General features: G+C 38.0%; 1 protein-coding gene and 1 pseudogene across 5 annotated transcripts in view; both read left to right on the top strand.

Annotated features, from left to right (window-relative positions):
• The first annotated feature begins 3,967 nt into the window (after window positions 1–3,967).
• The window catches only part of Map3k4 (mitogen-activated protein kinase kinase kinase 4), a 105,059-nt gene continuing 82,367 nt past the window's right edge, over window positions 3,968–26,659 (top strand). For all 5 annotated transcript variants that reach the window (XM_076858059.2, XM_076858060.2, XM_076858058.2 and 2 more), the window contains exon 1: window positions 3,968–4,232. In XM_076858059.2, the coding sequence (XP_076714174.1) occupies window positions 4,111–4,232 (122 nt within the window). In that variant the 5' untranslated portion in view covers window positions 3,968–4,110. The remainder of the gene's footprint in view (window positions 4,233–26,659) is intronic.
• Window positions 20,077–20,537, top strand: LOC143401630 (large ribosomal subunit protein eL29 pseudogene; annotated as a pseudogene).

Below are 26,659 nucleotides of genomic sequence, written 5' to 3'. Positions count from 1 at the left end.
GTTAGTTTAATCCTTTGGATAAGAATTACTTTTTTTTTTTTTTTAAAGCACATAACCTTTAATTCTTTGTTGATGATTTGAAGTCTTTACCGGCTCAATGTATACTGTGTAAAAGGAGAATGTCTGAAATAAGTGCTGATTTGTGTCCTGGTGGAGAAATAACAAAAACAAGTAAATCACCTCTCCGAAAAACCATACAAAGCAGTAGAGGTCTTATCTAAGTCCCCACTATTCAGACAAGAAGGATGACAAGGACTATTTTTAAAACGTGCACTAATTATGTTTTTTTTCATATCCAATATTTCTTTGTGTTTTACTACTAAGAAATAGATGTCCTTGTATCATTATGGGGAAAAAAATCCATGTGTCAAAGTCCCCCATGAGGAGTTGAAGATTTCATTGCTCTTTCACAGTCTTCTCTCTTTGGATGTGCTGGAGTGAAAACGAATCGGCCCCCTCTGAGCATCAACAGACTGGGATGTCTGCACTCTTTCTGCCACTGCAGAGCTGGGCTGAGCCCCTGGGAACAGAGAGGGCCAGGGGCTGGTGAAGTCTTGAATGTTCACACAGGAATCTGGGTGGAAGACTTCATGAATATCACTGGGAAAAGGGAAAAGCTTATTTTAAGTAAAATGCAGCACCACACTAAAAATAATGTTTAAAACCATAATCTTGGAGTTTTTGTTTTCAAACAACAAAGACATAACCCTATTTATTGCATAGCTTGGCACAAAAATTTGCTTTGAATCATTTTGTGACAAAACCCATAAAATTAACTTTCGGCTAATATACCAGCCTTAATGCTGTAACAACGCTCTTTGCACTGATAGGTACATCTAATAGTTTAAATAATGGTAGCCTGTGTTCAAGGTTTGTTAGTTTTCAGGGAAAGCAGAAAAACATATACATATGAATATGTAACTGGGTTCGAGTATGTGTCAAAATTGGACTTTCAACTAATTATAAGCAAAGTTAAGAATGTTATGTACCTCCACATAAACTGAATCTTTAGGAGAATTTTAGCTTTTAATTCATTTTTTAAAAGAAATTCAATAAAGGCTATGTGAATTTGGTCTTGAGGATACAGGGAGAAGCAATTCTTTGAAGATTTTGTTGCCATTGTTTTTAAGAACAAAATTAAAGGCAGAGACCAGCCATATGCTAAATAGTGACATAAGTTTAGAGATGAAAACCCAATTATGAGAGTAGCTCATTAATGTTAAAAGAAGCACCTCCTTGATGAATGTCACTGTAAGGAGGACAACGGTCTCTGTATCTTCCTTAGTTCTTATGTGGGCTCTTAGTTCTTACTTGGCTGAATAAGAAACCCAATTAATACAAGAGCTGATTAACAAGAGAAAAGCACAGATTAAAAAAAATTGTACATGTATATGGGGATCTTGACAAGAGAGCAAAGTTCAAAGGAATGACCAAAGTATGATGCTTTTATACTTTTTAGACAAAGAACAATAAATTTTAGGGAAAGACAGGACAGATGGCATATAGACTAGAGTAGTAAATTCTGGGGATTTAGCTGAAATAAAATGGGGGAGGGTCTGTAGAAGTTGGTGGAAAACTAGAGACACTTCAGAGTGTGTTTATTTAGGTGCACTGAGCCCCACTGCCAGTCTCAGGTGATCAAGGGTTGTTTCCCAGCACTGCTATGTGAAGGATCGCTTTCCCTAAAGAATTTTCACGTTTTGGGCTGGGATGTGGCTCAAGCAGTAGCGCGCTCTCCTGGCATGCGTGCGGCCCAGGTTGGATCCTCAGAACCACACACAAACAAAGATGTTGTGTCCGCCGAAAACTAAAAAATAAAAAAAAATTCTCTCTCTCTTTAAAGAAAAAAAAAAGAATTTTCATGTTTTGCTGCCTGTAGGAAATGTTAGGTCAAATAGTCCTTTCTGAAGTCAAGTGACTTCAAAAAGACTGAAATAATGAATATACCAGTTGCATATTTTGAGATGGCATGTCCTTAACTCTGTCATAACAATATTAACTGAGCTCCTACTATATGTCAGACACTAGCTGGGCACTAGTGATTCTTGGTGGCTAGGTAGACCACAGAAGAACAAAGAAAGGCATCTGTCCTGAAGGGACGTACACTTCAGTGGAAAAGGCAGAAAAGGAAGGAAAGGAACACTGGGTAACTGGGGGTGGATGCTGTGAAGGCCTGTCTGGAGCCCTGAGGAGAAGGGAGGCCTGGGGAGAGGATCGGCTAGGGAAATAGTGGGCCTGGACCCAGTGTGGAGGTAGGTCAAAGTCACTGCACTTAAATTGCGTGTTTAGTACCACTTAACTTAGGTTTCTCCATGTGCTGCATTATCTGATTAGTTAAATGCAAAATTTGTTTGGATCTGGCTAAGATAGAACCCTCAAGTGGAAGGTGAAAAAAGGTCATAGGTCTCTCAAGGCTGATTTACATTTGGCCAGTGTCTTGTGATCTGGATGTACTTGTGTGCACTCTAGCCATCTTACAGTCCATAGTCACAGTTAACTGGAACGCAAGCCCTGAAGAGTACACAGTACAGAGCTTCTTAGAGGAGAGGGGTTTATTTTAACTATTTAAAATTTTAAATCTCTAATATGCCTTCTCAGAAGGGTTTCAGGCTCAGCAAATTTTAAGAGAAAATTAGAGAACTAGAATTACAGAAAGTGGGAAATATTTGCAGAACTTTCTTCACACATCAAAAGGGAATTAGTAATTTAAGAAATTATATGGTTTTTATTAAGATAAAAGAGTTTACTCTCCTTAAACACTCGTTTGTTTTTTCTCTCCTTTTATCATAAGGTTATTGGCTCTATTAGGGAAAGATTTGGTCCGTTTTGATCAGTGCTCTATCTTCAGCAGTCCTCATGTATGCATTTAACAAGTACTTGTTGAATACGTGTTGTTGAATAAATAAGATGAACATCAATTCAGAAATTCAGCACTATCTGGTCATAAAAAAATACAGACTCTTGTAATAAAGAAAACTGAAGGAAGCAACTTATAAATTTTGGAACGTTTTGAGTGCAACCTAGCTATCTTCTCAGCTGACCTTTAAGTCCTACCTCATCATGTTTAAACGTTTTGTTTTGGCCAGTTTTCTTACCAACATTTGTTCAGAACTATGTTTTACATATTTTGAGCTTTGGCTCAACCGATTTTTTTTTTTTTTTTTTTTTTAACAGCGCATTTGAAGGACTAGAGGCGAACATATTTGTTTAAAGGATGGTGTTTTAAAATTGACTTTGGATTTCACTCCATAGGAAATTTTGCAAATGTTTGCAACTTAAAGCTGTGAAGACCCACGTGGTCTCTAGGGATAAACGAAGCACTGGAATTGCAGAAGTTTTCAATGTGTCTGAAGTAAACTTTGGAGCTTCTTTTTTCTTTCACCCCGTCAGGGTAGGAACGCTGCGGTCCGCGTCTCCGGAAGGTCCACGTGGAACCCCGCGCTGGGGTGACCAGTGGTCTTCGGTGCCTCGCTGATGTGAGGGTCCCTTCCACGGCCTGAGCTTCCGTAAACTTATTCCCGGTCTCAGGAAGCTGAGTTTTACCAGCGCGGCGAAGGCCCGCGCTTTCATCCCTCCGCGCTGCGCGCGCCCGGGTGACATCATCCCTATTTCCGAAAGATGGGATTCAGGACGCCCGACCTTCGGCGGCGGCGATCCACTGGCTCAAACGACCAAGCACTTTGCAAGTCCTCGATTACCGCCCAGACGCCCAGCACCGCCTCTCCGGGGTGTTCTCGGAGCTCGCGCCCGCGCCCCGAGGGCCGCTCAGCACGTCGCACAGTCCAGCTCGGCACCACAGGGCTCGCTGTCACTAACCCAGCCCACACCTGATCGGCGGCGGGGAACCGCGCCCCTCCCTCGGCTTGCGCGTCCCCGCCCATTCGGATTCCTGTGCCCGCCGCCGCCGCCCACGGAGGCTTGTCCCTCGCCGCCCGCCGTAGCCCGGCGCTCGGCCGGCCGCCGTTCCCAAGATGGCCGCGGCGCGCTCGGGTCCTGCGGCGGGCTAGAGGCGGAGGCGGAGTCGAGTCACTCCCGCACTTCGGGGCTCCGGTCCCTTGCGCCAGGCTGCAGCTTACTGCCCGCCGCGGCCATGCGGGGCTCTGTGCACGAATGAAAGAAGCCGCCGCCGAGCTGGTGCCCCCTCCCGCCTTCGCCGTCACCCCTGCCGCCGCCATGGAGGAGCCGCCGCCGCCGGAACCCGAGCCCGAGCCTGAGCGCTGCCTGGCGGCGAGGTGAGTGGCGGCGGCTGCCGACCGCTCGCAGGAAGCGGGTCGGGTCCTGGCCCGAGCTCGCCGGGGCCGGAGGGGGCGTGGGGAGGGAAGCACCCCGGCTCCGCGGCGGCAGGGCGCGGCGCAGCCTGGGGCCGGGGCGCCGCGGCCGAGCGACCCCTGCCCGGCCGCGCGCAGCCGCCGGCCCGCCCTGGATGCCGGCCGCGCCGCCCCGCGGCGCGAGCTGCTGCAGCGGCCGCGCCGAATTCCTCCCCGCTGGCCGAACCGCAGTGGCCCCTCACTCCGCCCCCGTCCGAGGGAGGGAGCCGCTCGGGAAGCCTGTGCGCCCCGCTGGCGCCCCGCGCGTCCCTCCTTCCCTCGGTTTGCACCGCGCCCCCGGAAGATGCCGGCTTCTTTCGCGGGGAAACTGCGCTGAGACTGAGCAGTCGCCTGGCCTCTTGGAGGGCCCTTTAGTGTTCTGTGGGGGAAGCGCTGTGCAGATTGTTGCTCGCACGTGCAAATAAAGTAAGCATTGATTTGTGAGAAACTTTGCCACCGCTGGAAGCTCTGAGGCGAACTTTGCCACGGAGAGCATTGTTCCACAGAGACTCTGTTAATTACGTTTATGTCATTTTTTTTGATTGGGATAATAAATGCACCACAGCTAAGATTTTCCCTCTTATGTGCCTGTTTGTGCGTCCAAATGCCCTCTTACTTACTGTCCTTTGCATCACAGAGTAAATTTGCAAACTACTGCCCCCTGTCCCCTGTAAAGAAAATACTGACAGCACCTCCCATCTTACTATCTTGCTGTATTTAGTTCTAGAAATAAGGCAGTTAGGTGTGCTCTTTCTGTTTTTCCTGCTTAAGGAAATTTTAAACAAATATGTAGTCATATTTAGGACTGAACACAGGAGACACATTCTTGGTTGTCCTCACTGAATTGGCCCAAACCAGTTTGATTTTCAGTAAAGCTGTTGTTACTTTACTTTTCTTAATTCTAAGATACCTCTGTATAAAGAACAGACTTCTCTAATATAAAGAACGACTTCTTTATATTAGAATATAAAGAATGACTTCTCTAATAAAGAATGGTATAGCATGTAATGAGAATTACTTTTGAGTTTATCTAGCATTCTTTAGAAGTTTTGTTACATTATTATATGTGTTAATTCAATTTCTGAGCAATTTTGATCCCTTTAAGCTTTTTTAAAAAATAATCATTGTGAACACTTATTAATTGGTTAAAATTCTTAACACTTATTAAATTACTCATTTAATCTTTACAACACCCCTGTGAGGTAAAACTGTTATTATCTCTTTTTTACATAGGAGGAAACTGAGGCACAAAGGTTAAGTATCCTGCCCAGAGTTCACAGTTGGTAATGAGTAAAGACCAGGCTATATAGGCCATGCCTGACCCAGGGTGAGGAAGAGGTGTGATTTCCTTATCCACACACCAGAAGTTAACATTCTGTTGAACTCTACTCTGGGAAAGTGGACCTGAACATTCAGAGGTAAAAGTGAAAAGGGCAGAGAAACAAAAATGTGCTGTAAAAATGGCTGCTTTTCCGTGATGAAGAGAAACCTTGGTATTTCTCTCTTTGTTATAATAAAAATAGGTCAGGATAATGGGCTTTATCCAACTTTAAGTGAACAGCAATGTACGGAACAAAAAGATCTTAGAAATATTTTTCTTAGCAACATTGCATTTAATTTTACAAAAGCAAATCTGTGAAGCAGATTACTTGATAAAGCTGTTGTTTTGCCTTTATTATGCCCTCATTGTTACCACCTTCTCTGCACGAAGCCAGAGCTGACTTCTGACAGACTTCTTGTCAATCTTTGATAAAGAGATGTTGCTTGAGTTCCCCAGTTGTTTATTTGAATTTATTTTATGTTTTTAACTATTTTGAAGCTCAATGTGCATATTGAGAATGTGCTAAATGCCACCTTTTGGCACAGTGGAGACCAATAATGTGGTTATTTGTGCTACCAGGTTAACTGGTTTGTGATAGGCCAGGATAAAGCTATCCTTGTTCATCTACTTTATGTCTGTCATTGATTAGGAAGGTTGTGTTAACCCAGGTCTTTTGTAGAAGTCAGGCCTGTACGTGTTGGCCTCCCAGGTTTTGTGGCAGATACCACTGCAGATGCCATCTAGCCCATCACATCTGCTTGGTGTGTGCGTTCCTTCTGACAAGAGTTACGCAGTGACTTAATGAAGAACACAACAGGTTGAGAAGTGATAGTACTCTATTGTAGTTTTACTGTGTTGTGGTTTGACTGTGAGGTGTCCCCCAAAAGCTTATGTGTGAGACAATGTAAGAAAGTTTGGAGAAGAAATGATTGAGTTGTGAGAGCCTTAAACCCAATCAGTGAATTAATCCCCTGATGGATTAACTGAGTGATAATTGGAGGAGCGGGCATTGGGGGCATGGCTTTAGGGCATATATTTGTATCTGGGGAGTGGAGTCTCCCTTTCGCTTTCCTCCACCACACTCTTCTGCCGTGTTCAGCCTCACCTCGAGCCCTGAGAAATGGAGCTGGCCTTCTGTGGACTAAGACCTCTGAACCGTGAGCCACTAAATAAATCTTTCCCCCTCTATAGTCGTTCTGGTCCCATCCTTTTAGTCACAGCAGCAAAAAAGCTGATTACAACATGAAGCTTATTGTCAGTCTTGGATATTTCTTGTCCTTATTTTTGGTAAAGAACTTCTAATAAGGACAGCTGTTGTTATTAGTGATTAAGCTTTGAAGTCAACATTCCTTATAATTTCTTTTTCAAGCTTCTGGGTCAGTTCTGTGAGGATCCTGAAATGACTAGGAGAGCAATTAGAAATCATTTGCAACAATTTACCTTTGTGATTTCTTGGATTTGTGCACTTGAAGAAAACACAACAAATTGAATATTAAGTCTGATGTAAAGCTCCTGTCTAACATTTCATTTAAAATATTCATGTTAAATATGGCTTCGTTGTTCTTACTTGCCTTATATATGTCAGTGAACTTTTATTAATCAATTATTTTATATAATGGGTTCTTGTGAGTTCATTTGAAAAAATGGGTTTCACTACTAAAAGAGTACTTGAATATCAACACTCTAAGCAAATTGATCTCTCTAACTTGATTGCTTACTTTGAGCCTGCTTGTTTCAGTCTTGACACTGGATGTTGCCTACGATCAGAGAAGCTGTCCACGGAGGGTTGGTGTTGGATGTGCCTCTAGACCAGTGTAACAGTAGGTGCCCTTGGTGGGGTGGCTTTTGACAGAGAAGGAGTCACCAGGCAGCAGTAACAGAGGACTCCAATGGGGGCAGAAACTTTATGTTGACTCCATTCTGATTCCCTTTAATTGCCGGATTGTTGGAAGTTGCTCTACTTCCCTTCCTGTATGTTCTCTGTCTTGTAAATCTTGTTCTGAGCTACCGAAACTTGGGGCTGTGAAGGTCTTGACACTTAACTGGATACACTTGCCTTAATAACTTCCTGTTGCTTAGTAATTCCTCATTCCTTAGTGATTATCTTTTCACTCCTAGTGTCCTTTTGTCTTAGCCTTCTCATTTGACCAGGTGTGTGTATTCTGCTGGAAATACTTTCTTAAAAAGAAAATGGAAGGGATGTCAGAAAAGGAGATTGGTTGACAATTGTAGGCCATGACAGGTTGCCTCACCTTGGCAGGAAGAGCAAGATCCGTTCACTGGGCCTCAGCTTCTCAGACATGCTGCTTACTTAGCTTGGTCTGTGCAGTGACTGTCAGTATGTTCCCTTGCCTGTAAAAGACCGAAGTATAATTAAGAGATGGATTGGTAAAAATGACATTAGCAAGGAAAATCAGTTGAGTGTTCTAAGTGACTAATGGTAGTAGACCAGGGAGATTGGCACAGCCCTTGATTTTTGTATAAGACACAGGGAGACAAAGTCTAACACTTAGGTTTTAATTTTTCTAGGTTTCACTCTGTCTGTCCTCCCACTCCGCCTGCTTCCCTTGTTTGGATTATAGTATGTTTATTATTATCATTATTTATTTTATTTTTTTGATACCAAGGATTGAACTCAGGGACACTCATCCAATGAGCCATGTCCCCAGCCCTATTTTGAATATTATTTAGAGACAGGATCTCACTGAGTTGCTTAGCTCTTTGCTGTTGCTGAGGCTGGCTTTGAACTCGAGTTCCTCCTGCCTCAGCCTCCCGAGTTGCTGGGATTACAGGTGTGCACCACTGTACTAGACCTGTAGTGTGTTTATTTTTAATTTTCAGTCTTACTTTAATTAAATTATGACAGACCTTGCTTTTCATGCTTTGATTTAGGGTATGTTGTATCCTTGTCCCTTCAACATATTTATGTAAGAAAGCCTTCAGTGGTATGGTAGAATTTTACAAATGTATGTCTCAGAGGATCACCTTATTGTTTCTACTCTTTCCTTTACCTCCCTACCTCCCACTTTGGCATAATTTCTGGAAAAGGTGTGACTAAGATGTCAGTGGTTGGTGCTTGCATACAACTTTTTGAATATTGTGTTCAAAAAGGATTATGATCGTATGTGGTTTTTCTGGATTAAAGTCATCAAGTTAAAAAATGAGAATTCTGTACACCTATTAAAAACTATGTTTTTAAAGAATTTCTAGTGGCATGGGAAAATATTCATGATGCATATCTTTTAGGTGGAACTGCATTTTTTTTTTTTTTTAAGATTCTCAAGTACTTCCAATTGTGTAATATAACCCTCACATGCAAAAAGCAGATTACCAAACAGTATTTATAGTCAGGCATGCTATAAGGTAGACTCCTCTAATTCTAGTGACTTGGGAGGCTGAGGCAGGAGGATTGCAAGTTTGAGATTAGCCTCAGCAATTCAGCAAGGCTCTAAGCAGTTTAGGAAGGCCCTGTTTTAAGATAAAAATTAAAAGCTCAGTGGTAAAAGCACCCTTGGATCCAGTCTCTAGTACAAAACAACAACAACAACAAACCCAACAGAAACAAACAGAATTTACAGAAATAGCAATCCAGATTTGAGAACCTGTTTCTCCACCAGTTTGTCCTACTCCCTCCCTTCCTTTTCCTCCACTTGGAAGCATCCCTGTCTTTACTGCAGCTACATGGTACAAATTGAAGCTGCCTTTTCTTACAGACTCCTGGCTCTAGGAATGGACATTGATCCAAGCCAGAGTAATAGGGTTCTTTCCTAGGGTTTTTCAAATTGGAGCTGGAGGGAGCAATTCTCATTTTAATAACTGAAATATGTTTTGTGAAGACATGAAGCTGTGGTCGATCTTGTGGAAAAGTTGTGTGGTCTCTCAGCCAGTGATGTTAACCCCCAGAGAAAAACAAGGAGACTGAAAGAGGTCTTTGACCAGTTAGTTGCCTCTTATGCTATATTTTTTTTTTCTTGATTTGACAATACAAACTAATTTTCCTTTCTTAAACTATGAACTTGGGCTTCTTAAAATTCTAACTAATAGTATGATTCTATTTTTAAAAGTATCCACATGCATTAAAAAAGTAAAAAGTGAAGGGTTACATGCCAGTTTCCCCCCCCAATTTTTTAAAATGATGAACATGTTACATGTTTTATTTTAAAATGAAAATCTAATTATAGATTTTCATTTTCTTAAGTAGTACATTTATACTTGTAAGTCTCCTTTACTTTGAATTGTTACTAAAAATTGAAATAGATGAGAGTCCCAAATTTTAAATGAACTTAAATTTTATTTGTTTTTGGTGTCTCAACATCAGAGCTGAATGTAGCAAGCTGGTGTTCTTTAGTTATTTAGCTCATGTAGGTAACAGAATTTGCAGATTAGAAACAACTTTAGTAGTAACAGAAAAAGGTCTTGCTTTTTTATTTTTTTTTTTTTTACATTTATAGAACTGTTATTTACAATCTATAATTGTGTTTCTCAGCATGTTATATTAAAATGCCTTCTTTTTCATATTTGAAATGACTTTTTAAAAAATCTTTTTAGTTGCAGATGGACACAATACCTTTATTTTATTTATTTATATGGTGCTGAGGATTGAACCCAGTGCCTCATACGGGCCAGGCAAGTGCTCTGCCACTGAGCCACAACTCCAACCCTGAAATGACTTTATTTTTATGTGAACATTATTCTGCTGGAAAAAATGAGATATGTATAGTCTAAGATCCCTACAGACCTCAGGCTTGGGTAACAGAGTGCCTTTTAATATTTATTCACAAACAAGCAAAATGAAAATTTATTTTGACTTAGGAGCACATTCGCTTGTCCTATTTTACAGACATCAGCAGGTATATTAGTCTCTTGGATCATATAGATGCCACATACTTATAAAAGTAGCAGGGCATGCTCTTAAGAATATATTAGGCCTTTTGTCAGCATTATTTCAGAAGGGGTAAGCTTTCTGTAGAAAAAGTAAATGTGACGCTTCTAAGCTGATGGGGTTGCTGTTTTTGTTGGGAGCTATTCTGCATGTGAACAGACTGTTTGGCCATACTGCTGAAATAACTGTATGTGGAACATTCTAAATAGAGGACAGCTAGTTTACAGATGTCAAATTAGTAGAAATTGTCAACCTTTTTAGTCTTTGAATGGGGGAAATTTTGAAAGAAAATTTGGTACGTTTTTATTTGAAATTTAAAGTCTTACGTAGGAACATAACTTACCTTGGTTTTTTCATAACAATTTTGGCATTAGCTTGTTAAATATGTAAGTATTTAGTTTTTACTCGAGGAATTACGCATTTACCAATGCAAGTCTTACTGGGTAGGACACTTAATGTTCATTTTACCCTATTTATTCCCAGCCACTGCTTGTAAGAGTTACAAGAGTTGAGAGCTGGGAGGGACCTTAGAGGCCATCTCTGCTGTGCCTCTCATTTCACAGCCTCACTGCCTAGAGAGGCTGCAGCTGCCCCAGGTCACAGCTTACAATCAGGTCTGCAGGCTCTTGCTTCCCTTTCCCTTGAGTCATCCTGTGCTCTGATTTGGGACCAAAGCCAAAGGTGTTCTTTAGCCACCTGGCTCACCCAGCCTAGCTCCAGCTCAGGTCCACAGGAGCAGGTACTTTGCCACTGAGCAATGCTGTTTTTTTTTCTCTAGATTAATTTGACTTTTTAGGGTCAAGTAGAGGGGAAGGATTCATTTTCAGAGGAAAAAATATGTTGAGGAAAAAAATGAAATTGTGCCAGGTGTAGTGGCTCCTCCTTGTGATCCCAGCAACTCAGGAGGCTGAGGCAGAAGTATTGCAATTTCAGGACCAGTCTCAGCAACTTGGCAAGGCCTTAAGCAATTTAGTGAGACTCTGTCTTCACCTAAAAAATAAAAAGGGCTGGATGTAACTTAGTGGTAAAGTGTCCTAGGTTCAAGTTCGAATACCAAAAAATAAAAAATAAAAAAAGAGAAATCCCAAGCTTATTATACACAACTTTTTTTTTTCCTCCACGAACCTTTAGTTCACAGAATAAAGAGCCATTGTTCAAACCTTTTTAGATAAGTTATTCTTTTCTGTGCTGTCTTTAGTGCAAGCAGGAATTAAGATTAGAATATCTGTCAGTGGTATTGGTTTTAAAATCATGGTGATTGAGACTACAGTAAGAAATGTATTTTGCAATAGCATTTGTGTGCTGTACAGCTGAAATAAAAATCTGTGAAATAATATTTGACCTTGCAATATGTGATGCACTCTGATAATTCTTATTCTGTTCTATTAAAAAGTGTCCATCATGATCTAAATTGATTTTACTACCCATAAATGGTTTTTAACCCTTGGCTTAAAAAACATGGTTCTACTGAAAAGGAAGGATGCTGTCATGCTTTGTGCCTTGTCCCTTGAGACTTGAGTCAGAAGAACAAGTACGGTATACATCCACTAAATGGTCAAAAGGAATTTTGAAGAAGTTAGGTAAGATTAGAATCTGAATACTTTTCCCTTGAAACCAGCATTGTTTGTTCCCTGAAGGCAGGAGTAGGAATGCATCTTAGCCTGTCTCACCCTGTAGTGTAGCTAGTGCTTACACTACAGGAATCACAAGACCAGTGTAGAATTTGAGATTAAGTTAAGGTAGAATTAGGGTTGGAATATGTGAGTGCTTTAGATGATTTGTTCATTTTCCTCTAAAACAAAATGGCGTAGGCCTTGAAAAAAAAAGGAACTCCTTTTTCCTTGACACACATGCATATGTGTGTGAGTGTGAGTGTGTGTGTGTGTGTGTGTTGTATGTGGGTATTTGTTAGGGGAGGGCAGTTTCATTTCAGGTCTTCTCTTAAGCAATGCTTGCTTTAGTGTCAACCTTGATATCTCCTGCTTCCCATAGATTGGAGGTCCTTTTGTTTACATCCGTAAAGCCCCCTATAGTTTTGTGTCATGGTGCATGCCCCATTTGCAGTAATTTGTGCTTATATCTGTTTTGATGTCTATATCTTACTGATGTCTTTTGCCATCAGTACACATGAAACTAATAACAGGGACATTGTTTTGCTTAATTTCATATCCAAATTCCTGGCATAGTAGGCTCTCTCTGCACTGATGCTTGTTGGATGGAGGAGGCAGAGAACATACTGGTTAGAACATAGGCTTCAGTATGAGCCTTTGAATCACTTTTTGGTTACTAGCTGTATGATTGGGGGAAAGTTATTTAGCCTTTCTCAGTCTGTTTTAATTTTTAAGCAAAAATAATAATAGCATATACTTTCTAGGTTGTAATTAAGATGTAGTGAAACAATACCGTTTATATAGTAGGTATGAGCAATTATAATTACACTTGTGCTTTTTTTTTTTTTTTGGTTTAGGTGAAAAAGGGGAAATCCCATTGTAGTTAATTTCCTTAAAAAGCCATCAAATGTGCATTAAAGCTAGATGCATTTTTAAAATAGCTGCAATAATCTGTTATTAAGACTTCCAACCCCATGTCTGCAGAAGGCATAGAAATGAAAAAAAAGTGTTTGGGAACTCAGCTTTTCCAAATTCCCTTTTTTTGCTTCCATTGTGACTTATTTTGCATATTATTCTTAAAAGAGTTTGGAATTCTGACTAGCTTTTGGAAGATCATAAATCATGCTACTGAATTAAGAAGTGTAATACTACTGGTTAAACTACTTGTTTAGATGTCTTTTTCATTGGAAGTCCTTTTTAAGTTGTTAATTTAACTTAATGTATTTTTATTTAGATTAATGCTATTTTCTTTTTTTAAATGTTAAATGGTATAGTTAAAAGTAGTGTTTTTTCAGATTGATCCAACTGCTGCCTCGGAAAAGTTAAGGGGATCTGTTCACTTAAAGTAAATCAGAAATCTCTCTGGTTATGAAAGAAGCAGAATTCCATTATGGAAAATATGAAAAGTAAAAGAATAACCAACTATAATCCTATCATCTAAAATGTTTATCACTTATATGTTGGCATATTTATTTTCTGGGTTTTGTCTATGAGTATGTGTAATTTCCCCCCCTTCTATACGTGTATCTTTACAAACTGCTATATCCTTTTCCTATAATTAAACAATAGCAAATATTCTTTTTATCTGTCTCATAATTAAATTATTTGATACTATATTTATAATATGTGGTTTATTGTTGAGAGCCACAGCTGAGGCAGAATGGCCCTTGGCATTTTGCCAGAAGTAATGGTTGAGAGGTTAGCCATTAAGATGATGTGCCCAGCCAGGCTGCGGCAGTTTATAACATGATTCCACTTGTAATTAATGACTTGATAAAGATATTTATGTAAATTTTTTTGTATTCCAGATACAAATATTTCTTTAGGATAGATTCTAGTTATAAGATATTTAGAGTTTTAAGGTTCTTGGGACATGGTGCCACATTTCTTTATAGAAATGTATTAAGTTATTTTACTTATATGAAAACAGGTGCTCTGGACAATTTCATTTACAATGGCAAGTCCACTAAATTGTTATGTTATATATGTATAGTGTATTAGTCTGCTTTTTTTATTACTATAACAAAATACTTAAGGCAATCTAATTTTTATAAAATAAAGAAGTTTATTTAGTTTAGTTTTAGAAGCTGGTAGTCTAAATATCATGGCACAGTTTGTGGTGAGAGCCTCCTTTGACTGCATCAGTTCATGACAGATAGTAATGGTGGGAATGTATGTGAGTGAGAAATCATTGTCAGGCACAAAAGCAGAGTGAGACTGGAATCCCAAGAGAACTACCCTAACCCTTCTGAGGGCCCATCTTGATTTGACTTAAGGACTAGTCCTCAGTTCTTAAAGATCCCCCCATTTCCTGGTGCTGTTGCCTGGAGACCAAGATCCCATCACATAAACCTTGGACAGACCATGTCCAAATCGTAGCAGGTAGCTTAAATGAAAGGGTTTATTTATATATCCAACAAATAAACATTAATAACAGCAACAATAGTCCAAACAAAACCCACAGTCATCCTGTATCAGTTATTTCAGTCCTATGTAATTCTTGTTCTCTTCAATTATGAATCCATGTTCTTTTTGATTGGAGTTCTAGAAATCCTAATTCAGTCCACTGTTATCTTCTCAGAGTTGTTTAAGCATGCCCTTGAAAACCTGCACCCCAAAGTACCTGGCATAGTCCTTTCGTATGGGCCCTGAGACAGCCCTTTCTTTGTTGAGGACAAGATTCTGGCATAGCTCACTGCAAGTACTGTTAGGAGGCTGCAGAGCAAAACAAAGCCTTGTCTGTAGATGACAGGAGAGCTTGAAGTGGCTTCAGGCTTACTACTGATAATTTTCAAAAGTGAAAAGCCCAAAGAGGATTTCTGATAAGAGTAAGGTAATTGATAAGTATGTTTGGTGGTTCTTTGACAATATGAAACAAGAAAAAAGTCAGTCCAAAAAAATTTTGGACAGAATGTTTACAAACATAATGATTAATGCAATTTTCAAGGAAACATGCATGTTGCCTGTAATTTATAAAAATGGAAGTACATCTTTACAGAGGAAAAAAGAAGTTCAGATATAAGATAGTCCTTATGATATACCAAGCATTATTGGAATATACCAAGAATACATCAATAACACCAAGTAAAAAGATTGTTTAAGTCTGGAATGTGTCCTAAATATATGTATTTAATAAAAATTCATAGATAAATGATATGAATCTCCTGAAAACCTTTAATCTTAGGCTAGATGGTGGCACAAGCCTGCACCCAGCTGCTCAGGAGGCTGAGGCTGGAGGGCTAGATTCAAATTAAAGAAATTGAGATCAAGTGAAACTTTAAAAAAAACAACTGAAATTGTGACAATGTTGTTTACTTGTCTAGTATCAAGCAAAGTAGCACTCAGACACTGATAAATAGAAATGTGTCATGGTCAGTGAGAGAATTGACAATTGTCTGCAGCAAACAGTGTCTGGAATACTTATACAATATTAAACCTGTGCAAACTTAACCTAGGAAGTGCTCAGCATCTTTTCTGATTTGATAATTCATCAATAGTGACATATCAAATAATCCCAATTATTTCTAGCATCTTTTTTTTTTTTTTTAATTTTCACCCCTATAAAGGGGTGATTTTCCAGGAGCCCTCTGGGAAATCTTAAAGACAATTCTAGGTGGAAAAGATACTACTTATAATTTGATTTGGGAAAGATATCAGTAGTTGTCAGAAGATTTAAATGTTTCAAGATGGGATCAAGGTCATCAAGAAACAGTAGTTGGCTATATGTTTAACCTCAGTGACAATACAAACTTTAAACATAGGCAAGTTAACGATTGGAAAGAAATTTTCTAAATGAAACACTTTTTTTTTTCATAAATGATCAAGGATACAGTAAGTCAGCATAAACCATAGAAGATTATGCCGATAAATCACAGAATCTTTGCTATCTAGACAGATTACACAGAAAGTAAAAAATAACTTATAACTTTCTTGTAAGAATAGGTCATAATCTAAGAAACCTTTGATACAAATTTTAGTTTTATATCAGTATAAAGCTGATATAAAACTAAAATTTGCTTTTTTTATATCAGTATGATATTTGATACTAAAGATCTTTTTGAAAACTTTATTTTAAAAAAGTCAGTTTTGACTTTGAGAAATAAAATTCCCTTTCAATGAGCCTTTTATAATTTTCTGTATCCAAATGAATGTATTCATTAATCAATTCATGATAGTCTTTTGATAGCATATAAAAATAGGAAAGGTATATAAACAAATTATATTTAGTAATGTTCTAGTACTCTATCTTAGGTCTAGGTATCTAGTGGATAACTCAATCTAGTATCAATTAAAGTTTTAAGTTATCTAAAGCTTTAGCTTTCTTAACTCTTTTTGAAATAAAGTTTGTCAACATAATGATTCAATGGTGTGGTGGCAGTGGTGCTTTCCTGTAATACCAGTGACTTTCGAGGCTGAGGCAGAAGGATCACATGTTCAAGGCCTGCGTGGTCAACACAGCAAGACTTTGTCTCAAAATTAAAAGGCCTAGAGATGTGACTCAATGGTAAAGTGCCCCTGAGTTCAATCTCTGATACAAAAAACAAAACAAAACAAACAAAAACAAGATTCAATATGGATAAATGAGAATTTATATTCTTATAATCTTAAACATTAAGTAGAAGTTCTATGAAATATGTATAAGTTTAGGAAGGACATAAGTAGAATAGAAATTTATATGTATATTGTAAGTAATGAAAAGCAAGGAAAAAATTAGCTGTTTATATTAAATTGACAATATAAACTAGTCTCATTTTCTAAAGATTTGAATTATTATTATTTTTTGGTATTGTGGATTAAACTTAGAGGCACTTAACCACTGAGCCACATTTCCAGCCCTTTTTATATTTCATTTTGAGATAGGGTCTCAGTAAGTTACTTAAGGTCTTGCTGAATTGCTGAGGCTGACTTTGAACTTACAATCTTTTTGCCTCAGCCTCAGAGTCACTGGGATTACTGGTGTATACCACTGCACTCAGCCATGTGAACTTGAATTCTTAAACTGTTTCTGAGTTAGTTTCCCTATGATACTTCTTTTTCCCCCCTCATGTTGAATTAAAGGTTCAGTTTCCTTAATCTCTGGGAGTTTTAGGAATATTTAGTTTATAGATGTACTTATTTATCTGCAAACCATTCTGGTTTACAGAATGGGAATTCATATATATATATATATATATATATATATATATTTTTTTTTTTTTTTTTTTTTTTTTTTTTTTTTTTTTTTTTTGATGGTGTTGGGGATTGAACCCAGGGGCCTTGTGCATATGAGGCAAGCACTCTACCAACTGAGCTATACCCCAGCACCCAGAATAGGACTTCTTTAAGAGATTTTATAATCTAATTCGATATCTACCTAGAGGTAGGACAATATACACTCACAAAATTAGGGATAAAAACCTTTCTGAGTTACAGATACAGAAGTATGGAGACACATAGAGAATGCTTTGTACATAGTCAGTTTAAAGCTTTAGCCATGGATGAAGCATAAACACAGAAGTATAAAATTCACCATTTAGAAAACAACTTGTGGCAGACATGAAATTATTAATTGATTGGAGCTCAGAATGAACAAGTAAGAAAAGCTAACAAACCAGATGCTTGCTGTCTTTTAACCAACAGAGATGAGATCACTATAACCCATTAGTTTTTTTGTAGAGATTAACAAATGTCCAGATCCTGAAACCCAAAGAAGTCAGCAATTGAAATAAAGCACTCCTCAGAAAGAATCAAAGTTAGTTTCTTACTGTGCTACTCATGGACAAGGTTGGAAGCACAGTTTTGAATGGGATTCAGTTTAAGAGATTTTATAATCTAATCAGGAGCTGGACTCACTGTTTGAGTCACAGGACCCAGAGGGGTCCCTGAAGCCTTGTTACTTGGCAAAGTCAGTGGGGTCTGCAGCAGGGCCTTCCTGACTCCTGCACCAAAGCTTGAGTGTGTCTTCTTGGGCAGTTAAGATGATTTTTTTCCCCTAGGCCACCAATGGGAAGAGTGTTCATTATTGAGGATTGTGAGGAAAGTGAGTTTTTACAGAACATGGGGATCACTGAGGAAGGGTAGAGGACATTTTATCTCTCAATATCAAGGCTATGTCTGTCCTTTGAGATTAGCCATCCTCGGAACACAAAGGAATTTCTGTCACTCTCATAAGGAGCTCAGGGCTCAGATATAGTTCCACAGTTGTCACCAGTGATGTGTTTTGAGTACCCAGCTTACTGTGTCTTTTGTAACAGAGTGTCTTCATTTGTGTCAAATAGTTTGAAGTAATTAATTGAATTATAAATATCTGGACATAATCTTTATTGCCTCTGAAATACTGTTAAAAAGTTTTCTTTCATTTAAAGAAATTGCTTTGCCTCATATTTACATTGCTGCATCTATTCTTGAACAGACTTCATATCTAGTTGTTTTATGCTTCTTGAAATTGATCTTTCAGAGAGTAATATTTCTTCAACTACAAGAGTCCATTGATTGTAAGATGCACCATGATTTTATGTATCATTAAAGAAAAAGCAACTGCAATTAAACTATGAGATAGTGCTTTTTAAAATAATACTGATTGTAAGATATAATGCAACATCAAAAATGTTATGATATAGAAAAAATGTGTTTTAGAAATGACTGAAATATTCCTTGAATCTTGATTTCAGTTAAACTTGTAATCTGATCTGTATGGTATGGCAAAGCCAATGACTTCTACCTCATGAGCCTAGTCACAGGATCCGTGTGACAAAGAGTAGAAAGAACATGCTGATTTTTATTGTATGATATTGGGTGTAACCATGGTCTACAGTAGGAACCTCTGTTGAAAAGCAACTGTGTATGATTCTCACTGTGTGTTATTTCGGTTTTGTTGGACTTTTCTTGGTACTGAGGATTGAACCCATGGGTGCTTCACCACTAAGCTATAACCCTACTCATTTTTTTTTTTTTTTTTAAGAGAGAGAAAGAGAGAGAATTTTTTTTTTAATATTTATTTTTTTTAGTATTCGGCGGACACAATATCTTTATTTGTATGTGGTGCTGAGGATCGAACCCGGGCCGCATGCATGCCAGGCGAGCGTGCTACCGCTTGAGCCACATCTCCAGCCCCCTACTCATTTTTTATTTTGAGACAGGGTCTTGCTAAATTTCTGAGGCTGGCTTCAAACTTGCAGTTCTCCTACCTCAGCCTTCTGAGTTACTGGGATTATAGGCTTGTGCCACTGTGCATGCTTGTTGGACTTTTAAGGTGTTTCTTTCACTATTTTAAACAATATTATAAGCTTGTTTTAGCTTAGTCTTTATGTATATTCAAGATGTTTTATTAGAATAAAATTCTGGAAGAATAATTGCTGTGACAACGACTGTGTCTGTGTATTTTGGTTATTATTTGTTTTATTCTTTATGTTCAGGATTTTACTGACTGATAATGTTTTATTTTTAAAGATATTGATTTATATTGTCAAATGTTTTTCAGGACATTTGTGCCAATTTCTGCCAAGAATATGAGTTTATTCTTGCCATTACAATTATAATTTGTAAATTGTAAATTGTAAGTCTGCCAGTTTGATAGGTTAAAAATAAATTTATATACTTAAATTTTAAGAAAGTTTTATTTGTGGGGCTAAATGCTATCTTATTAATGAACTATTTACATTTCTTCCTATCATATTTTAAAAATTATTCATCTGTCTTTTTTCTCTTGACTGCAAACTACTCAAGGGTTGTAACAACCACCTTGGATGTTCTCTTCAACCCTAAGGTGCCTGGTATTGTTTCTACCATGATGTGCCCATGATGTATTTGGTAAATGAATGAATAAATTTGTTTATGGATGTATTGGAACATCATAGGATTATATTCTTTTAATATATTTTGGTTTGTTATGCCTTTCTAAAAACATTTCTTGAATTATGTAATAAATTGTGTAATAAATAGTTTCAAGTTGCATTTGATTAGAAATGATTCCTATGGCTCTTCCAGTCCAAGAACCACACCACGCACAACCAATCCTGAAAATGGCACAGAAATGGAATCAAGAAAGCCCTCTCATAAAGATGACTCTTAAGCGGGGCAGACTCCAAGTTCCTGAGAAATATGCATTTTGTCAAGAAGCACAACAAGAAGGGCCTGAACAAGATGCAGGCAAAAAACGCCAAGGCTGTGAGTGCAAGTGCTGAGGCTCTCAAGTCTAGGGAGGTTAAGCCCAAGATGCCAAAGGGTACCAACCACAAGCTTGATCGCCCTGCTTTGCTTGCTCATCCTAAGCACGGGAAGTGTGCTTGTGCCCACATGGCCAGGGATTGAAGACTCTGCAGGGCAAAGGCCAAGGCTAAGCCTAAGCCCAAGCTGCAACTCCTGCTCCAGCATCAACTCCAGTTTGGGTTCCAGCTCCTGCCCCCAAGGGTGTTCAAGTCCCTGCAAATGCTCCATAGTAAAAGCCTCTGTGAATGTGAGGACAGAAGGACTTGTGTGACCCCTGAGCCCCTGTTCACAGGGACTGATGTCCTTTTATGCTGTTTGTACAAATAAATCCAGAGGCAGGGGGAAAAAAGATTCCTATATTAGGCTATTTCTTTTACGTTTCTTAGGTAAAAACAACAACATATTTGCCCCCCCCCCCACCTTAGAAAATGCATTTTAAAAGACATTTTTATCCATTAAATTTCTTCTCTAGGTCTTTGCCCATTTAAGTGAATTGTGTTGCTGCCTTTCCTTTATTTTAATTGAAGCAAAGGAGCTTGACAGTACTAGTATGCTTAGGTTTAAAAATCAGGTTACTAATAACTTTGCTCTATTTATTGTCATTAGCCATTGTTAAATATTCAAACCCTAAAGTTTGTTTGAAAAGTTTAAAGAAGAATTTTGCCACATAGGTCTCTGAGAGCACTTTATAGTGTTTAGACTAACAAGTCTGAATTTTTGAGTCAGGGCTTATTAAGGTTGTGAGGTTTTGTTTTGTGGGTAGACCTTGGGATGTGCATGTGCTTTGCATGCCTTTCACTCTCCAGAGTGTTTACAGTGTATGGCCCTGAGAGTGCAATTAAGGCAGCCATCAAGGTAAGAATGCTGGTGTGGGTGCCTTGACACTACACTTGTAGGGAGAGACCAACAGAAGAAAGCCAAGGTTTGTGGAGAGTGAGGGGTCATCCCATTCAATAGGGTCATTGGAAGGAAGTTAAAAAAAATTTTGTTTTAAAGTAAAATGCCTTTAAGGACAGTTTCTGTGGAAGAATAATCCAAATTGACTCCTTAAATGAAGGTTTTCCAAATAAACACTGAAGTTAACTGGGAGTAAATAAAATGACAGTGTAGTAATTTTTTTTTTTCCCCCAATGAAGTCAGACTTATTTTCCAGGAGTAAATTGTGGGACTTTCTTGAAACAATGGTGGCAATAGATTTTATGTAAACATATAAAAACAATATCTTTGCTTGGCAAAGTAGAAATACGCCTTTGTATTGGTTATCTTTTCAAGCTTTGCTTCCTTCACACACTTAATTTTGGATATCATGTCTTGAACAAAAAAATAATTTATAAACTATTATTATATTCATTTATCTAAAGAATTAGGATGTCAGAAATAAATTGGGAAAACATACTTCAGGAATGCCAGGAATACTTGTTATGAAACTTAACCCGGAACTGAGATTTTACTTTAAAAGAAGCCCTCTGGTTTTACTCAGCCGGTTGAATATCTGAGTGTTATCTAACGGGGGGCGGGGGGAAGAATATGTGTTTACCAAGGAATAATTACTATAAAGGGAGAGTAATCAGCTTGGCCATAGGAATGAAATTTAACTATACCAACTAGTAGTCACTGGTCGCTTGTGAGTGCATCTTAGTATGAAGTCTGACTTCCCATTCCAGCTTTTCACTGAGAGTAAAGGTCGGCTCTGCCTAGTGACCAGGCCCAGGGAGTTTTCTGAGTTTAGATCATCCCACCCTTAGATTAGGGAGCCCGTGAATGTCTGAGAGGCCATATTAGTGATGTCACCCTAATTCGCATCTGAACACAGATTTGCTGTTCCTCAGAAGCCAGATTTGAGCCATAGGTAGCTTGAAGTCCAGATCAGCTAGTCCTGCTGAATCCCTTTCCTCTTAAAGTAGTCTCCATCCACATGGAATTCTGCTCCGTTTCCATTCCCAGGCTTCTGTGTTCTTCCTCCATTTCTTTTCTTTTTTGTTGGCATGTCTCTTGAACAGTTTTATACTTCCCAGATAGGTCATCTTTTATTATATGAATGAAGCCTAAAATAAGGCATGTCGTGCGTTCAAAGTATCTGTACTTTAGTTGAGGAGAAGAGGTAGGGTAGAGGGAACTTTGTAGTTCATGGTTTAGTGCAAGAATAGTGATGTACTCATGTGCATAATCTTCCTGTGTCATCATATAAGCAGTATACCATTATTTTATGTAATTACTGCAGTGAACTTAAAAAATTGATGTGCATTTCAAATGGGAAATATGAGGCCTTAAGAGATGTTTTAGGACAGAGTACCTAGAACCACATCTCAAATCCATATTTGTTATAGTTTGGAGTCTTTAGTTCTCCGTCTTATATACTCTCTTCTTTGACATAAATATGAAAAGATATGGTAAAAGTTTTAAATGATAGTTGATTACATCAATAAGAGAGCACAAGAATGATGCCAAGTGGATTGTACAGGGATAGGAAAGAGGTTTTTGAGGCCGAAGTGGGCACAATGTCTTATTTGAATATATTGTGAGCATTTACCATGTAGTAAAAATGTCAAACCATTTAAATTATTACTCTTTTCTTGCTCTAGAGAACACTGCGGGGGAGCTCTTGGTTCACAGTCAGTCTGCTGGTAAAGCCTGTTGTCAAGGAGTTCCTTGTGCCAAGATGGTATAATGTGCAGGTCAGAGGTAGTGCTTACCATGCTATCCTTTTCCCAGTTTTGGGCATTACTAAAAAGTTTTTGCTAATTTAATGGGCCAGAAAGAGCTGTCTTGTTTTAATGGTGGTGTCTGATTACTTGCATAGGTGGAACAGTTTTCATGTTTCATTGCTATTTAAATATTTGTGATTTATTTTTTTTAACTGGTATCTTAAAGTTTTTCTTGCCAGTTTTAATGAGACATTTTTATAAGTTAAGGAATATCTTTCACCAGTTGAACTTTTAATATGGCTTATTTTTAAAATATTGAATTTCAATATTTTAAATATTGAATTTCAATATTTTAAATATTGAATTGCATCGTTCCTTTGAAATTTTTTCCCATTTTTTTAAAGCTAGAAACTCTAGCACATAAAATTAAAGGAAATAATTTCAGACTTGTTTTCTTGTGAAATATTGTATACTGTAAATTATAAAAATGTTTATAAATACAGTTTGTACATCTCTGTAAACCTTGCTATAGTAGTTGCGCACATAGGCCCTGGGTAGATATCTAGGTGGAAAGAATAGAGTGGTTCCAGTGAGTTGTCACTGCCAAGATGTTTCTAATAGTCTTACTAATTCTGGGCATCTCTTCCTTTACATTCTCAGCCTGCTCTCATTTTCTGAGGATGAATGAACTAATAAAAAACAAAGTGCCCTTTCTTTTTAGGCATCTTAAACAATGTTTGGGCTCCTTTTTGCACCACTGAGTTTTATACCTTATGTACCTGGTAAGGACTTTCTCCCTGGAAATGGTATTTGAATGAGAGTTAAGGTAGAACCTGGCATAAGCTTCCCCCTCCCATTGTTTTAATGTAAGTAGGATTGTCTTTTTACATATCAGCTAGGTTTTTGGTGCTTTTCAAATTAACTTTCCAGAATTTGAATATGGGTGATTAAAATGAGTTACTTAGGCTGTGCAGAGATCTGTATTGTGGTTCGCTAAATTTTTTGCTATTCATTTTCTTCAAGAAACAATAGGTGAAGTAGTCCTTTCTTTGTGTTAGGTACTGAAAACTTGTACTAATCTGAAAGTTTGTGTGTTTGAATTCTGTACTACCAAAAGTGTTGTATCTCTGGGACATTTCTCTGTTAAACTGGAATTGGAATTTACATGGAGAGTAAGAGAACTAAATGAGTAGAAGTCTTACCCTTACTTATTTTTTAAAAAATAACTTTATTATGTCATAATTTGTATACCATATAATCCATCATAAAAATGTCTGAATAAGTGGCTTTAGCATGTTCACAGATACTTGCAACCATTACCACAGTCACATTTTAATCACTTCAGAAAGAAACCCTCTACTCTTTAACAATGCCCAACCCCTTCCAATTTCCATCCCTCTTAGTCCTAAGTGACCACTAATTTACTTTCTGTCTCTGGATGTTTGCCTGTTTTGAGTATTTTATGTAGATTAAATCATGTAATGTGTGGTCTGTTATGACTGGCTTTTCTCACCTTCACATAATGTTCTCAAGTTCCATTCATGTGCATGTGCCATACTTCATTCCTTTACATGTTTATCCACTCAGCAGTTGATGGACATTGGATTGTTTCTACCTTTTGGCCCTTATGAACAGTGCTACTATAATACATCCATGCGTAAGTTTTTATGTGGAAGTGTTTTAATTTTTCTTGCATATATACCTAGGAGTAGAATTGCTGGTCATGTGTTCCAAAGTGGCTTAATTATTTGGCATTCACACCAGCAGTGTATGAGAATTCTGATCTTGCCAAGTCCAATACTTGTTATTTTATGACTTTTTGACTATCTGATGGATGTACTATGCTACTGTTTGGGTTTAATATCCTTTAAGGTGGTGATCATCTTTTTAGGTGCTTTTTGGTTATTGTGTATCGATATTGAAGGATCTTTATTTTTTGTCTTTCTATTACTGAGCTGGAAGAATTCCTCTTATATTCTTTTTAGTTTTTGCAGTATTAAGGATCAACTCCAGGGCCTTAAGCTTGCCCTACTGCTGAGCTACCTCTGCAGCGCTGTGTCATCTTTATACAGGTGTCTATCAAATTAATGCTTAAATCTTTGGTCCATATTAGATGAATTTTATCTGGTGTGAGATTAAATCTGACTTTATTCTTTTTCATGTAGCTGGTTGTCCCAACACTTACTGATCTTAGCACCTCAGTTGAAAATCAATTAGCCATAGATAGAGGTTATAGCTGGACTCTCAATCAGTTCTCTTCTGTTGATCTGTATATCTATCCTTATGCCACTTCTACACTGTCTTTATTACTCTTGTTTTGTGTAAGTTTTGAAATTGGGAGAGTGAGTCCCTAAATTGTATTCTTTTTCAAGATTGTTTTGATTGCCTTTATCCCCTACTTGTGTCTAGAATAGTGCTTAGCACGTGGTAGCTTTTAGTCAATATTATTTCTTTGGATGGTTTAAAGTAACCCATTTATCTGGAATTTGCGTAGTAAATTGATTCTCTCAATAGAATTTTCCAATTGTGTTTTAACTTTTTCCCCCAACATTTCGTAACATGTTAAAACTTTGTCAATAAAAGTTTCTAGTAAAAATTATATTTATCTTGGGAGTGATTATTTATTAAAGGTCTTATGTGCATTGAACAAAGAATCATAAAGATGAGAAAAAAGAATGGCAAAGGCTAGTTAAAATTTTTCTTGTAGAAGTGGAATATATTTATATAGTTAAATATAAGTTTCCAGGAGTGAGTAAAGAAAAATTTGATGCTAAATTTGTTTGTGATAATTGACTTTCCCTCTCAGTAGTAGAGGTTGGAGTAATAGAACTACTTACTGTTTTTCTGACAAGCCCAGAGGAACTGCGAAAGTGCTGCTAAAGTAACTTTTAGCAAGTAAAAGTCACTTGTTTTTGTTTCTGGTACTATCTGTAGTTGAGAAATATATCATTTAGATTTGGGGTATTTGGTATTTTAAATGGTATCAGGTCTGTCTGCTAAATTGTTAAAATTTTAGACTTTTTATATCCTTTATTAGATCCACAAGGAATCTCATAGAAGTCATGGGGATTGTTGCAAAACAAATGGGTTGAATTTGACTATCTTTAAAAATTATAACTTCCCAAACTAGATGATTTTTGCCTTTTTATCCAGGCCAAGCAAGCAGTCTTCTGGGAGAAGGTAGATTGGAGTTTGGAAGGCTACGAGATGGAAATACATTTTTGAGAGGACTTTTATCCTTTCAAGACTTGTATTCAAGCTTGGTTAAGATTAATTCCAGAGAAACCTTCCCCTAGAATAGGTTAGCCCCACTTAAGATCTGAACCTTTCCAGTCTTTACTGAATATCCTAACTGATCCATAAACAAAGACCTTCCACTTTGGCTAATTGGGACTCAATGCTTACTAATCCTATGTGGGCTCACAGTTCCCCTAGCTTTTTGCCTAATCTCTCTTTGGAAGTTTCTATTCAAGTGTATCTGTTCATCCAGGACTCAGAGAGCCTTAGGTAGATTCCTCAAGCTATTGGTCTACCTTTTTCTACATTGTTTCTTCCTCTTCAGAATGTACTTCCATCTCTTAGCCATCCAGACTCTAGTCTGTCTTCTTCCCTCTGCAAGACCACTTGCTTGGCCTGGATTCCCTCCCTGTCCTGAAGGGTTTCCAGGAAGGAAGCCAGGGTAACCATAGGTCGCCTTGTTTTGTCTC

This window comes from Callospermophilus lateralis, chromosome 6, assembly GCF_048772815.1.
Source record: "Callospermophilus lateralis isolate mCalLat2 chromosome 6, mCalLat2.hap1, whole genome shotgun sequence".
Lineage (NCBI taxonomy): Eukaryota > Metazoa > Chordata > Mammalia > Rodentia > Sciuridae > Callospermophilus > Callospermophilus lateralis.
Note: the sequence above shows the minus strand (reverse complement) of the source record. Positions and strands in the feature narration are given on the sequence as shown.